Source organism: Anneissia japonica, unplaced genomic scaffold (assembly GCF_011630105.1).
Source record: "Anneissia japonica isolate Jap-2015-1 unplaced genomic scaffold, ASM1163010v1 scaffold288221_len503873_cov180, whole genome shotgun sequence".
NCBI lineage: Eukaryota > Metazoa > Echinodermata > Crinoidea > Comatulida > Comatulidae > Anneissia > Anneissia japonica.
The window spans coordinates 64,060-77,776 of record NW_022686204.1 but is presented as its reverse complement, the minus strand read 5'-3'; the positions used below and the strand labels follow the sequence as shown (position 1 = coordinate 77,776).

The window sequence follows — 13,717 nt, the reverse complement described above, 5'->3', positions numbered from 1 at the left end:
ACATAGCGTTAAGCGTTCTGCCTCAGGCACTCCCGCGAGCAAACAGAATTAATTTACAGAAGATAAACAAAATATGTTTTTCAGAAATTGGAAACTATACATTTCAAACTGACTGAAAAAAACAATTTTATATTTTAATTATTCAGCTTTAAATTTTAAAATTATGCATAATTAGTAAGGATTTTATTTTCTGCATCGGCCGCCTACGTTGCCTGGTAATCAATTTATGGATCCAGTGGGGTGGGAAGGAAGGGGGGGGGGAACGTGGTGGCTCGGGGCCTCTAAATTTTTCACAAATAAATAGAAAATATTAATCAATTTTAGGTCAGATTTCCATTTCCAGCCATCTGGAGATGCCATCATCATACCTGTATTTTTTCTTACCACAGTACCTTCCTGGGCCACCCGCCACTGTTAACAGTACAGTATAACATTTGAAAATTGGTAAAAGCTGAAAACATAATTGGTTGACAAAGTAGAACAAAATGGTATTTCTTCATCAGTTAAAAATATATAAATAATAATAAAAATTTATAGTAAAAGGCTGTAAATATGAATTATTAAATGTGATTATTGATCTTCTATATCGGCAATCTAATCTTTGAATATTTTAGTGTTAACGGCTAAACCTCTGCATTATGTACTCCTCCATGTCATCAAAATATCAATACAAATAGAATATGTACAATTTCGTACATATTCATTTACAGACATTGGGGTTAGCAGTGCCACAAATATCTACAATGCAGAAAACCCCACAGGTTAAACTGTGATTGCATAGTTTCATATTTTATTTGACAAAATTATTGCAAAGTCAATGAATATTATTATCTTTAATGATTTAACAACAAAGTAAGAATATAATACATTTATTATACAAGCATAATTGCATAATATAAATATATATTTTATTTATCTCTTGTTTAGCCAGGGATCACATCTCAGTTGAGGTCAACTACTATACAGTAATGTGCTCTGGATATGGTACAAGTATAAAATTCTTAACTACAGAACAAATTATACAATATATTTCTCTATTACATGTCATCAGATAAATACAAGTAATATATACATGTCATCAGATAAATACAAGTAATATATACATGTCATCAGATAAATACAAGTAATATATACATGTCATCAGATAAATACAAGTAATATATACATGTCATCAGATATATACAGTATAATTATATTTTTATATACATTTAGCAGTCTTGGTATAACATTGCTACAGATATCTATAATGCAGAATTCACAGGTTAACTCTTACCATGGCACTGTTCAAATTTATTATGTGTCAATACTGTAGAGTAATTAAAAAGAGATAAATGTATTCCTCTTCAATACCTGTATATTAAATATATATAATAAAGTGCGCAGGACATGGTACAAACATAAAATTCTTAACCACGGAACAACTATTACACAATATATCCCTCTTATATGCATCATTATAAAGTTATAAAAGTAGTATATACAAGATACAAGTCAACTTTATTGTCAAAATAATAAATTCTGAGATATTTGTTGAACATAACATAGAAACATGTTAAATAAAAATTTAAAGCTAGTGTAATTATCTTCGGAAATTTTGATTAAATAAATTACAAGCGATGTACAATGCTGAATGTCCGAAACGGTTTGTGGATCTTTTCTGTCTAACCCCTCCCGATCTATTATCGATAATGTCTGAGTATAATGGATGGGATGAGTCTTCCATAATTAAATTAAATTTCTCAAGTATGAAATTATTAAAAATATCTTTTAAGGATCGGCTCCAAGCTCCAAGGATGTCATTTTTTGAAGTCAGACCAATTAGAGAAGTGTCATCAGCAAACTTAATATTAAATGATTTACTTGGATCAATATTACTGTAAAAATCAGATGAGTATAGGGTCATTCCGGCTCGATCAGCCATCAATTTAAAAGTTTCCATGTGACCCCTCTTAGATTTTCCTTTAGAAAATTCTAAAAACACCTTGATATGTCAAAAGAAAGAATAAAAAATTTCAGCTCCAATTTCCAAGCAGTTTTTACCTTTTGAAATTTAGGTACCACGCCACCTATTTCGTGCTGGAAATGGCTCCTTGAACTATGTATGGTTTTTACGAAGCTATATTTCCGGAAATAACAGATAAAAAGTTGGAAATTGCTACATAGACTGAAATTTGTTCCCTCTTTCAAGAAATACCATTCAAATTTGGGTAGCTTATTTTATTAGAATGTTATATGCCCCCTAAAGCATTGTGCGAAAATAGATTTTCACCATTTCAGAGGGCCGTATCTTATCCTTCTTTTAAGTAAGGAAGTCCAAATTAAACCTGTGATGAATATTCCCATACTACTACATATATAAAAGTTTGCAAGGTAATTAGAGCAATAATGAAGGTATGATGGGGCCCGAAACATGGTTGCAGGACCATAAAAGTACCAATTGATTTGACCGACCGGATGACACTTGATATGAAAATGAAATTAATATACCAGTCCAGAGGTACACATATCATCAATGTAAGTAAAAAGTTTATACTTTGTGTCTCAACTCTTTATACGAGTGAACTGATTTTTTTTAAATAGTCACAAATACTGACTTGTTTGTGATTTGAACTTGGCCTGATATTTAGAATACACTGAAATCAGTTATACTAAAGGAGTTAGAAAACAATTTCTAAATGTTTTCTCTACATCACTTAATTAAAATATTATTAAATATTATTTTCTTCTTTTTCTGAACCCATGAGTTTTTCCTTCTGAATGTTTCAAATCTCAGAAAAATTCCAATTAATATAGTTACACATTTAGTAGTTGTACAACATTGCCACAGATATATATAATGGACAGCGGTCTATTTTATGATCAATGGCGCCGAGGCTGGGGCATGCGGGGCGTACGGCCACAGCAGCCCTGATGATAGTAATTCATTAACAATTGTATTATGTTGTCATGATCATGCATACTTTATATTATTTTAAAATTCTGAATATTAAACAAAATTATAAATATACTTATTTGTTTATATCTACCACCTTTAAGCAATGAACATTGTGTATTTTTAGGTTACAATAATACTGTACTGTGTTAAAAATGTCTTAATTAAAAAGAAATTTCTTTTAATTTACTATTGTACGTCTAGTTATTAATTATTATGAATGCACATCTGTGGACCTCTGCAACAGTCCATTTAGCAATTTCCAGAGTACAAGAATTCACAGTTAGGAAAGACTGTTTTAAGCTTTGCAATTGTGTTGTCATCTGAACACATGCTATAAGTAATATGCATTTTTTGCAAGTTTAAAATACTGCAGTGAATTGCATCAGCCATTCCTAGAAATACACTGTCATGAAGTTCGTAGGAAAATAAATCAATTTCCTTCAGGTTGGGAAAAATGGAAAACATTAAAGCTAATGATTTTCCACTAATGCCATGTCTATAATTTTGAGAAAGTTTGTTCTCACCTAGGAAAAGTTTAGTCAATGGTAAAACAACTTTGTCCTTTACACATAACCTCACAAATTCATGCACAGTAGTGCCTGGTATTTCACAATCCCTTATATCAAGGCAATCCAGTTGATTAAAAGTTGAAAATAATGTACCTAATGATTCTCCAGTCAAGGAATATAGACTGTTGTGGCGCAATACAAGTTTAGTCAATGGTAACACCATATTAGCTGCTGAACACAAACTCACAAATTTATGCAGAGCACTGCTTCGTATTTCACATTGTTGGATTTTAAGGCAGTCAAGATGAGGACAAATAGAAAATAATGCACTTAAAGACTTTTCAGTAAGGTCATCAAGGATGTTGTCACTCAGGTCAAGATCTATCAGAGTTAAAACCACATTACCTCTCAAAAATGATATCACAAAATCATGTACAACTGTGCCTTGTATTTTGCACTTCTTCATTACAAGGCTTTGGAGTCGAGTGAAAATTGTAAATAATGCAGATAATGTTTTTACAGTCAGATCATGTAAATCGTTTCCACTGCAGTCAAGGTTAGTTAATTTTAAATTAACATTTTCCTTTAAACACAAATTTACAAAATTATACACAACAGTAACTGGTAGACTACAATCACACATTCTCAGGGTTTTTAATTGTGGTGAGATTTTACACAATTTAAATAATATTTCACCACTTAATGTTGCAAGATCAACTGAGCTAAGATTCAACTCAGTACATTCCAATTTATTATCGCCATCATAACATACATTTGTCAGATCTAGTAAATTTCTGACGGAAAGCTTATAGTCATACCAACGAAAGCATGAAACTACCAGTACTAATAACTGAGAAAGCGAAATGGCATCAATGTCAGTTAAGTCACTCCAGTTAAGCGATATACTATCACCTTTCAATTGAATACCACGTATATGCAATTCTGCCAACAAATCTTTTACAATCCTACCAGTCAGTCTGCAATAATTCATGTTGACATGATTCAACTTTGGGCAGATCTTCCATAATAAAGCCAGAGTTGCACCGTTCACTTCAGCCAGGTTCATGCCACTAAGATCAACCAAACTACACTCTAGTTCAAGACTACAACTGTCACACTCATTTATTAAATCCTCTAATTTTTCAGCAGTTTTTACATAACTATGCCAATTACTGACTTCATTTACCTTCAAAAACTGAACAGAAACATGATCTTGTATTCTCTCACCAACAGGCAGACTACAAGCTTCCAATATATGATCACAAGAGCCATCTATACTAATTACTTTAATAAAATGTAATAGTGATTTACTGTCCATGTCTGACAAGTCATTACCTTGAAGCTTAATCATATCACCCAACAAATTAACACCGTTGCTTTTACATTCGGCTAGTAGCTTGCCAACAATCTTTCCTGATAGGTTACAGTCATACATATATACATGGCAGTTAGGAATAACTTGCCATATTAATGCCAATACTGATACTCTGATTGCAGATAAATCTATGTCCCTTAGATTTAGTTCCTCTAATTCAAATTTGGTTCCACTTTCATAACATGTTTGTAAAAGGTCTTGAAGGTCATTAGCTGATAAATCATACCCAAACCACAATATTGAACACACATTCTCTCCTTTTTGGTAGTATTCAATTTCACTTAAAGCCCCTAGGTTTATTAACATGCATAGTGTTGAAGAATCAATTCCTTTTAACACATTGTGTGTTCTATCAGGGCTTAACCAGCTGTTAGAAAGACATATCATACCACATTTCAGATTAACACAGTTTTTTTCACATTCAATTAAAAAATCTTCCACAATCCTGAATGATAAACTGCAATTTTTCATGTTAACATGTTTCAGCTTTGGACAGATCTTCCAAAGCAATGCCAGTCTTCCTGCATCAACTTCGGCAAGGTTCATTCCTTCAAGATTGACTTCATTAATTTCTAGTTCTATACCACACCTAACAAGCTCATCTATCACTTCATGTAATTTACTAACAGATTTTACATAAACATTCCAATCTGTGACATTACTTTTTGACAAAAACTGAGCACAAATCAGATCTTGAATTCCATCAATTAATATATGATATTGATTAAGATCAATATTCTTCTTGTGAAATATTCTAATGAAGTGAGCAAATGAAACAAAGTCAAAGTCAGATAAGTTATTACAAGCAAGAGAAATCATATAACCTTTCAGAGAAACACCATTCTCTTGAAATTCTTTCAACAAATCTGTTACAATAGCACCAGACAGTTTGCACCTACTCATATCAAGAAAGTTCAGATATGGACATATTTTCCATAACAATGCCAGTTTAGTTACATCAACTTCAGCAAGGTTCAGTCCACTGAGGTTTATGCTACAGCAATCTAGTTTAATGTCACTGTTAAGACATTCATCTATCAGAACATGTAATCTATCAGCAGACAACACAAGGTCACTCCATTGTGTTATTCCACTTATCTTTAAAAACTGAGCATTAAGTAGAACTTGCATCCTCTCAAATGACAATGCCAAGTTATCATTTGTTAATACGTTGACAAACCTTGAACTCTTCTGACCAATTGATATACGTAATTGGGAATCAATCCTCATATTGCTATTTCTAAATAAATGAGCAAGTGACGTACTGTCTATATCAGACAAGTCAGCTTCTGTAAGCCCATAAAAGGATTCACTGTTCAAATCAATACCATACCTATTGCATGCATTTAAACAATCTCTGACAATTTTACCAGATACACCACAATCTAAAATGTTGACATAGTGTAACTTAGGACAGATTTTCCATAACAAAGCCAGAATTTCTCCGTTAAAATCTTCAAGGTCTATCCTGTTAAGAATAACTTTAGTACAATCTAGTTCAATACTACACTTATCACACTCAACTATCAAATCACGTAATTTATCATCATATTTTACATAATCACACCAATATGTGATTCCACTTATTTTTAAAAACTCAGCAGAAATAAGATGTTGTATTGCACCTACTGACAAATTATAATCTTCCAATTGAAAAGGAGGATTGTAAATGCTCATGTTGTTCCTATTATTAGTTGTATGTATTCTAATTAATTGAGCAAGTGTTGAACTGTTGATATCTGACAGGTCATTTTGAGTTAACTTTATCTTACCCCTACTCAAATCAATGCCATTCTCTTTACATTCATTCAAAATCTCACCCACAATTCTCCCTGATAAGCTACAATTTTTCATGTCAACAGTTATAACGTTTGGACAGATCTTCCACAGCAAAGCTAGTGTTGTACCATTAACTTGAGAAAGATTTATGTTTTCAAGATGAATTTCAGTACATTTCAGTTCAATACAGGACCTATCACACTCATTAATTAATTCTTCTAACTTATCAGCAGATTTCACAAAGTAACTCCAATTAGTGATTTCACTTATCTTTAAAAAATTAGCACAAACTAGATCTAGTATTCTATCATCAGATAAATTTAACTTATCTAAATATAGATATATGGATATTTTCACTAAAAGAGCAAATGATGTACTATCGACATCGGACAAGTCATTGTCACAAATATTAATTGTACCTTTAAAATCATTCTTATCACATTCATTCAACAGCTCCTTAACAATTCTGCCTGATAAGTTGCAATTTCTCATATCAAAATAAGTAAATTTTGAAAACACCTTTGTAACATAGGCCAATAAATCACAATTGATTGCAGCAAGATCTACTGAAGTAAGATTTAATACATCTAATTTTAATGTTGGGCCATCTGGATGACAGAAATTTATAAGTTCTTCCAAATTATGTGAAGTCAGTTTATATTCTGTCCATGAAAATGAACTGCCAGGTCCTCCATAAAAAAAAGAGGGTGTCTTCATAACTCCTATAAAGTTACTGAGGGATGCACTGTCAATACCAGATAAGTCATTTCCTTTAAGACATATTGTATTGATGTTAAAATCCACACCAATTCTTTTACATTCGTTCATCAGATCTGCTACAAACCTGCCTGATAGGGAGCACTCACTCATATCCACATGCTTACATTTAGGAAAAACCTGCCAAACCAAAGCTAAAGTTCTTAAATTCATTGTGGATAAGTTTGTTCTATGGAGGTTTAATATGTCTACATCACAAGTAATATCACGTTTATGGCATGTTTGTATTAGTTCTTCAAGATTATCGGCAGTCAAACCATAATTTACCCAGCCAAGAGCAGACTTTATTATTCTCTTATTTAGTAACTTGCTTAAAGAGAGAACATCAATGTCAGATATATTATTATTACTAATATCAATCATGTCACACAAATCAATACTATTATTTTCACATTCCTTCAACAAATCTGAAACAATACTACCAGATAGATTGCAGCAACTCATGTCAACAAACTCCAGGTTTGGACAAATCTTCCATAGCAAAGCTAGTGTTGCACCATTGACTTCAGATAGTTCCCTTCCTTCCTGGAACACCCTACTCATATTGATTCTAGTACAATTTAGTTCAATGCCACAGCTATTACACTCTTTAATTAAATCCTCTACTCTATTTAATGTTTTAATTACCCTCCACATAGTGATTCCACTTATTTTTAAAAACTCACCACAAATAAGATGTTGTATTCCATCTACTGATAAATTATAACATTTGCAAAAATCCGCCAAAGTACTATGTTTATTAACTATAATTTTAAATAGATAAGCAAGAGATGTACTGTTAATGTCAGACAAGTCATTATCCCTTATGTCAATCGAATTATGTTTAAAATCAAAATGATCGTTTTGATCACATTCAATCAGCATTTCTCCCACAGTCATGCCTGACAGCCTGCACCCGTTCATGGAGACAAATTTCAATTCAGGAAAAACATTCCATATCAAAGCAAAAGTTTTTCCACTGATTGTGGACAGGTCTGTTTTATCAAAACTTAGTTGTTCACATACATCAACATTATTACCATTTTCAAGACACATGTGTATTAATGCTTGTAGATTATCAGCAGACAAATAACAACTTCTCCACCAGAAGGATTTCTCTGTACGCAAATAATTTGCAAGTGAAATACTATCAATATCAGATAAGTCATTTCCTTGAAGACAAATCATATCATATTTCAAAGCAACACCATTCTGTTGACACTCATTTATCAACAGTCTAACAGAACTGCCTGATAAACTACAGTTACTCATGTTGACATACTTACATTTAGGAAATACTTTCCATATTAAAGAAAGCACTGATATCTTCAATACAGATAGATCTGTATCACTCAAATCTAGTGTGTAGAATTCAAATGTGTTCATTCATGACATGTTTGTAAAACATATTGCAGATTATCAGCAGATAGATAATAATCTCTCCATTTAAATACATGCTGGTTCACATTTAGTGGTCCATCTAACAATTTTATAACATCCATATCAGAAAGGTTGTTGCCTCTTAAATCCACCACACAGCATTTTAAATCAGCATTCATCTTGTTACATTCAACTAAAAACTTCTCTACAATGAAGCCGGTCATACTGCATTCGTTAAAATTAATAATCCATAGTTTAGATGCTAGTACAAGTAACTGAGCAAGAGTGTGTCCACTTACATCACTGAGATTGTTATTGCTTAACCTAAGCACTGTCAATGACAAACATACCCCTCTTTTGCTTGTTTGCCATAAATCATCAACTACTTCTTTTAATAAAGCTCCTGTTACACTACAGTCTTTCAGTTCAAGAGTACGTAGTTTTGGTGAATGTAAGAGAAGACTTAGAAAGGATGCATTAGCAACTGGTTTACGTACAAGTTTAAACTCATGTATTTTAAACACAAATCTAAGCTTCTTGCATTCACTTAAAATACTCTCTACTAATATTAAGTCTGGAAATAGATCAAAAACACGTTGTAATATACCAAAATGGTCCAAGAAAGCAACTGAAGCATGGACCACCATCCTTCCTAGATTTTTTTCTTCTGCACTAGATAATGACTGAATCCAATCTACAATATCATAAATATTTATTTGTCTGTTATTTATTTCAATAATTGATTTAATGAAATGGTCATTTCCATCAGGTCCAGCTTTTGAATGGTAAGCAAAACGCTGTCTTGGATATTTAGTCAAAACACTACTGTACCGATTCCAATTGTTAGAGGTTTTCTTACTCCCACTAGAGCAATAAGCAATAAATTGCCTTAGAGATTTATTCAAAGTGGTAAGAGTTCTTGTTTCAAAAATGTGATTTAAATGTTCATCCAACAGCATTAGTACTTTCTCTTTATCTTCATTTTTAACATGCTCAAAATATTTTGCTAAATTCCAAAAACTTGTGTCTTTCATTGTAACCCAGTGTTTTAGCAACTTATAAGCATCTTTACCGAGAAATCCTATTGCAAACACACGTGTGTTATGTAAATATGTATTACATCTCATTTCTTCCCATTCCTCATTGTTGAAACTACATTGCTGACTTGCATTACACAAGTAAAAACCTGCTAATGCTTCTGATAACAACTTGTGTGATGTTGTATAAAACTTTTTAAAATGATGTTCACTAATAGGTGAGTCTTCGTAAACAAATCCAAGTTTCAGTGCAAACTCTATTTCATCCTTTGATGCTTTCAACTCCTTTTTTGCTATAGATAGCTTGTTCTGTTTTAGATTCTTATATATGCACTCACCCAGCAATAGCATTGCATTTTTAAACTTGCTTGAGATATCTGATAATTCACAAACTTTCTCTTCATCATCACTATTTCTTGTGAACTGATTTAAAATGCATTTGAAAATTTCTTTAAATAGGTCAGTGTTGTTGTCTGGAAGACATTGCTTGTCTCTCCACATAATGCAAATAAGTAGGAGTAGCATTGGAGACCTACACATTTCAAATAGCCATGAATAATAATTATCATACTCTTCTTCACTTACAGGAAAAATGTTAAATATTTTTCTTGTCAATGACTTTCCTAGAGACTTTTTACTTTGCAAAGAAAAAAATCGTTTGATAAATTGTTTGCTATTTGTTTGATCAAATCCTTTAACCATAACGTGTACATCACATGACTTTATAAACTCTGCTAGCTTTCCAGATCGGGATGTTAGTATAACTTTGCATTGCTTCAAATTAACATTTTTGAATATATTGATTATTGGATCTTCTGTACTAGCTTCTAACTCATCATATCCATCTAATAAAAGTACTATCTCATGATCATGATCCAAAATAAAATCTTGAATTACATCTTTATCTTTCAGTTTTAACTTAGTTTTACGATTGAAATCTTTAAGATTAATTTGTTTTATTATAGCATCTAAGATGTCTTCACCAGCCTCTATATCTCTGACATTTATAAAAAACACTACTTTTTCATTGAAAGTTTCATCATTTTGTTGAATAGTCGAATGATAAGCAATATGTTTCAGAAGGGTTGTCTTACCCATGCCACCATCTCCCTCAACAAGGATTTTGCAGGAATCATATGTTCTGACAACGTCAAGAAATTCTTTCAGGGTACATTGCTTTTTCTCCTTGTCTTTGTCTTTCCTGTTGTTTTTAAGTAGGACTAGATCAGTAAATAGGTGATTGAGATCAATTTGAAATTCTGAGTTCCATGTTGGTGGCGTCAGCAGGTGTGCTTTACTAAGCAAACCCTGTTGCCTCTCTTGCAAGTATTTTCTGATAACCTCATCTGAAAACAACACTAATTGGTAATTATGCATCTAAAAAAGGAGTGTTTCAGTAATCAGAATGATTAGAAACACAGAGTAATAACAAGTTTAAGCAAATGTTGTAATTAGTCGTAATTTTTATGAGTACCGTATACAGTAGCACTACAAATTCCAAAGTAGTCAGACGATAGATTAGACACTGGTGATTTCTACTGAGCACGATTCCAGACATGATACACAAACTAAATGTCTGTGTCAAATAGGTTTATAGCCTCTCTTCCCACACAAAATATATGTAAATATGAAAATTAGAATAATGCATTTCCCCTCTTCTTTTTTGCTATAGATAGCTTGTTCTGTTTTAGATTCTTATATATGCACTCACCCAGCAATAGCATTGTCTGTGTCAAATAGGTTTATAGCCTCTCTTCCCACACAAAATATATGTAAATATGAAAATTAGAATAATGCATTTCCCCTCTCCTTTTTTGCTATGCATTTCCCCTCTTCTTTTTTCTATAATACAGTAATTATCATTTTTAAAAAATGGAATGAACATACAGTATTGTGTAAATTTACATCATGGCAACAATAATAATTGTACTACAATATGGAACAATATGTAATTATTTATTTCTATAGTAACTTTTAATTAATATGCAACTATTTCAAGCATTATTTATATTTATTTATTTGCTTATTTATATATTTTTTTTATTCATATGTAGTAGAGAATGAGTTAAGGCATTTGTGTTTCATTTGCCTATTTTGCTATACCCCTTTTTCATTTTCAATGCAGTGATGCATGCACTGATTTTTTTAATTTAATTAGTGCTACATAATTAATTCGACTGTATGTTATAATACCTAAGTTACTTTTCTTTAATTGGATGTTTAGTTGATTCTGAAATAAATAATTAAAATGAATGAAATAAAAATGTAAGTCTATGTTAAAGACAAGAAAACCAACCATTGCTCAAACACAACTAACCTACCCATGTGACATGCACATGGGTCATTATGGCACACAGGAATAAAGGATTAAAAGTCGCATCCAAAAGATGAAGCATTATAAACTTGTATTTCAGCCCTCAAGCTGAAACACAAAAAGAGCTGCGATAGGAATTGAACTGGAAACTAAAGGTCTCCACACACATAGTGGCTACCACCAGTTTAGCTGACTGGCTGATAGCTCTCAAATGCTGTTCATAAATTCTACATGTCAGGCCCTGGTCTATAAAAAAATTTTTTTTTTAATTACCCACAGACAAACCTTATATTCGGAATGTCACTGTGATTGGGACAACACAAGTTTTCTTTTTGCCTAATGGTGATATTGCAAGACTTTCGATTGGTAGTGAAAGACACTAAATAAACTCACCATAAGTAGCTGATGCTTCTTGGTTACCTGTAAAATGACAGTCAGTAATTACCATATCATTCTGTACATATTTATGTAATAAATTAAACAAATCCTCAGGGGGTGGGGAAAACAGAGAATAGCCCCCTCCCACAAAAAGACAAGGAAAAAAGAGATAGAATAAAATAAATGAAAGGAGGGAGAGAGAGAGAGAGAGAGGACAATACGGTACTCAAAAACAAGCAAATTTTGTATTTACTGTAAGTAATATCAATATACAGTACCAGTGCCTGTGGACAAGTATTTTTAAACAAAATCTCAAATCCTCTGCCCGGTGCTATGCATGTCAAATGGCCCTACCCATATTCTTCTATTAACTTCTATATTCTAAATAAATTAGTAAAAATATTAATTCAGAAAGAATTACACTTTAAGTATACCAGCCTGTATCTCAGGTTATTTTTCAAGAGTTCATACATTCTAAATTTAAAGTATAGTCAGTCTTTCATGAATTAGTGTATAGCTACTTACTATTCCTCCCAGGTTTACAGTAACTACTATTTCAACTGCATTAATATTAGCACTTAAAACATGAACACAATCTTGTGAACAAAATTATGGTTTGATGGATCTACCCTTGGTAAACAGCAAGCTTATCCCTTCAAATGGCGACTTACTTGGAACTTGAGTCAGGTTTACAACACTATAAATACATCCAATATTACTTCCACTGATGGTTACAGAACCTACACAAAAATAAACAAATATCAAGATTAACTTAAACTTTAATTGTATAGAGAGCTAAATCTAATAGATTCCAATCTTTGAAATAGAAGAAGCTTTACAGGAATGTATTGCTTCCATTATTGGATGTTAAGTAGACCAATTATACAGTGTAATCATTTTAATATTAATAAATAAAAAATTAAAAAATTAATTATCTATGCATATTTTTGTAACAAGGCCATTTCAGTAATAATATTTTAGTAATTATTAATTTAAATTACAATTTAGTTACATACCTTGATTAACAACCATAGTGGTAAAATTACAAACATTATCTGAAAAAAATGCAATAACTCCTCATTAATTTACATATTTGTTTACTGTATGAAATCTATGGCCTCAAATATGAAAATAATTTCATTAGATCAGTGGAAGCACATAACATTATATGCATTGAAATTTTTAAGGGACCTGTCATTGTCATGTTTAATACACATAAGGACTTCATGTAAATAATATTACAACAAATAACTT

At 31.8% G+C, this 13,717-nt stretch overlaps 1 protein-coding gene across 2 annotated transcripts in view; it reads right to left on the bottom strand.

Annotated features, from left to right (window-relative positions):
• Positions 1-8,718: 8,718 nt before the first annotated feature.
• Positions 8,719-13,717, bottom strand: part of LOC117113749 — an 11,810-nt gene continuing 6,811 nt past the window's right edge. For both annotated transcript variants that reach the window (XM_033257197.1, XM_033257201.1), the window contains exons 5-8: positions 13,480-13,518; positions 13,135-13,203; positions 12,479-12,505; positions 8,719-11,117 (exon numbers count right to left, since the gene is read on the bottom strand). In XM_033257197.1, coding sequence (XP_033113088.1) covers positions 8,737-11,117; positions 12,479-12,505; positions 13,135-13,203; positions 13,480-13,518 — 2,516 coding nt within the window. In that variant the 3' untranslated portion in view covers positions 8,719-8,736. The remainder of the gene's footprint in view (positions 11,118-12,478; positions 12,506-13,134; positions 13,204-13,479; positions 13,519-13,717) is intronic.